The sequence below is a fragment of the Cucurbita moschata genome, unplaced genomic scaffold (assembly GCF_002738365.1).
Source record: "Cucurbita moschata cultivar Rifu unplaced genomic scaffold, Cmos_1.0 Cmo_Scf00380, whole genome shotgun sequence".
NCBI lineage: Eukaryota > Viridiplantae > Streptophyta > Magnoliopsida > Cucurbitales > Cucurbitaceae > Cucurbita > Cucurbita moschata.
The window spans coordinates 5,126-7,909 of NW_019268896.1; the positions used below are offsets into that span (position 1 = coordinate 5,126).

A 2,784-nucleotide genomic window follows, 5' to 3' on the forward strand; every position below is an offset into this window, starting at 1 on the left:
CATACCTTCATTCTTTCATAAACATAACTTTCATGAATAGCATACATGGCTAAACAATATTTCATAAACCTCAAGCGAATATGCTAATATAGTGTGCATGACATAACGTATATTTAGAGACATCATGCATCATACAATATGAAAGTAATCACAAAATACATAACATAACATCATATATATGTCTCATGGGATCCCACGTAACATAATATACATAACATAACACCATACACGTCAAACAGTCACAAGTACGAGATGTGTAAGAGACATAGAACACACGTGGTTCATACTTCATACAATTCATCTAACCAATCCAATAGTAAAGTCACATAATTGGTTTGCCTAAGCCGTCACTAAATTTTCTAAGTTGCTATTGGTTTGATCCTACACCGGTTTTGTTTAGAAATTGACTCCCAACCACATTAAAGGTAGATTCTACTCATGGAGGTTAAATCTACGATCATATTATTGTTAAACAAAGATTTATCACTGTGAAATTAATTGAGTTCATTTAGTATCATAGTTGTGAACTAAAAAATTACATATTTAAACTAAAAACAAATCATTTAATCCGGATTAGATCACAAATTTGTACCACACATTTGTTCAAACTAAAACTAAAATTGGTTTATAATACTGTCTTGAAATAGGATTTTAGAATTCTCTACCGTACATTTAATTAAGTGCTCTCTCTCTCTTCCATTTTTACTCTCTATATAATAGCAACAACAGCTTCATCCAAAAACACGTTGGATATGACCCACTATCAAAATATATCGAGGCAACAACAAAGAGAATAGAAAAGAGTTTCTTTTTTAATTGTTGCTTTTTTTTTTATTTGTTTCGGTGTATTTAGACGGTGGGTCTTATCCAACGTCATCAAAACCGTCACAAACACATAATCATGCCTCTCTCTCTCCTACTGCTCTCCCTATTGGGTCTCTTATTCTCCCCATCAAACTCCCTCTCCCTCTCCTTCCCTCTGACCTCCCATTCTGTCTCCTCCCAAGAAGCCTCCCTTTCCCTCTCCTCCAAAACCAAATCCCATGGGAAGTTCCCCTTCCAGTACTCCAACGCCCTTGTGGTGTCTGTTCCCATTGGATCGCCGCCGCAGCAGATGGACATGGTCGTAGACACCGGCAGCCAACTGTCCTGGATTCAATGCCACGGCAAAGTAAGGAGAAAATCAGTGAAGCCCATGATTAATTGGTTTGACCCTTATCTCTCCTCCTCTTTCTCTTTCCTTCCCTGTAACACCACTCTGTGCAGACCCCGAATTCCCGATTTTACCCTTCCTACTTCTTGTGACCCAACTCGCCACTGCCACTACTCCTACTTCTACGCGGATGGGACCCTGGCCGAGGGTAATCTCGTCACTGAAAAATTCACCTTCTCCAATTCCTTAACTACCCGCTCCCTCCTTCTGGGCTGCGCTACGGCCTCCACCCAAAACAGGGGTATGTTGGGAATGAATACTGGACGCCTCTCCTTCATCTCCCAGGCCAAGATATCCAAGTTTTCCTATTGCGTTCCGGATCGAACCGGGTCGGATCTAACCGGCTTGTTCTACCTTGGAGACAACCCCAACTCCGCTAAATTCAAATACGTCAACATGTTGACTTTCCCCAAAAGTCGACTCTCCCCGAATCTTGACAAGTCGGCCTACACCCTCCCGATGAAGGGGATAAGAATAGGCAACAACAAACTCAACATCTCGCCCGCCGTTTTCAAACCGGACCCATCTGGGGCCGGTCAGACCATGATCGACTCCGGCTCCGATTTGACGTATTTGGTAGATGAGGCCTACAGCAAGGTCAGAGAAGAGATGGTCAGATTAGTGGGGCCCATGATGAAGAAAGGATACGAATACGCCGCCGTCGCCGACATGTGTTTCGACGGCGCAGTGGCGGCGGCGGTGGGTCGGAGGATCGGCGACATGTGGTTCCAGTTTGAGAATGGGGTGGAGATATTGGTCGGGAAAGGGGAAGGGTTATTGACGGAAGTGGAGGAAGGGGTGAAGTGCGTGGGGATCGGACGGTCAGATAGACTTGTGACTGAGAGTAATATAATCGGGAACGTTCATCAGCAGAATATGTGGGTGGAGTACGATCTGAGCAATAAGAGAATTGGGTTTGGTGTTGCCAAGTGTAGTGGATTGAAGGCATGATCATGGACGGTGGAGATTCATACTATTCTTTTGTGTATCTATTTTTATATTACCAAATTTTGTTTTTAACAAAATTTGTTGTAATATCAATACTTATTGATCATTCATTTCGTTCAAGTATATGACTACGAAATAGTTTGTTCTTTTGAGTTCTGCGCCTAAAACTTGAAAATGAGGTCGTTAGAGAGTTGTACCAAAAATCAAGTGTTAAACTCCAAAAATCAAGTGTTAAACTTAGGTGTTATTAGAGACTTTAGGTGACAAACAAATAAAAATTTCTGAAATCTATATATGTCAAATGAAAACTGGTTGCTCAATAGATAAGTATAAGCTCGATGATTATTAGACAAAATCAAGTACCTTCTCTAAAGAAGTTTGAAGAATTTTGAAATTTGAATCCTTCTTTCCACGAAAACTGTGAGTGGGCTTATCCTAGTACCTTAGGCTACATGTGTGTGATTGGTGTCATAGCTTTGTGGGGATTAGGGGGTTCCTGATTAGGACTCGACTGCTCCTAGCCGTTTTAGCATGGGAAACGTGGGACCCACGTTGTACAAACCATTTAGCTAGATGGATTAAGGGGGTAGCCCTCCCCGAATAGGGAAGGGGGAGCATTTAGT

At 41.8% G+C, this 2,784-nt stretch overlaps 1 protein-coding gene across 1 annotated transcript; it reads left to right on the forward strand.

Annotated features, from left to right (window-relative positions):
• Nucleotides 1-886: 886 nt before the first annotated feature.
• LOC111440530 (aspartic proteinase PCS1-like) lies at nt 887-2,292 on the forward strand. The gene has a single exon (XM_023077546.1). It carries the CDS (start codon nt 902-904, stop codon nt 2,162-2,164), a length of 1,263 nt encoding a protein of 420 aa, XP_022933314.1. The 5' UTR covers nt 887-901; the 3' UTR covers nt 2,165-2,292.
• The last annotated feature ends 492 nt before the right edge of the window (nt 2,293-2,784 follow it).

What these genes read in the sequence shown, in the direction of transcription:
- LOC111440530 (XM_023077546.1), top strand. Translation starts at nt 902, where the DNA reads ATGCCTCTCTCTCTCCTACTGCTCTCCCTATTGGGTCTCTTATTCTCC.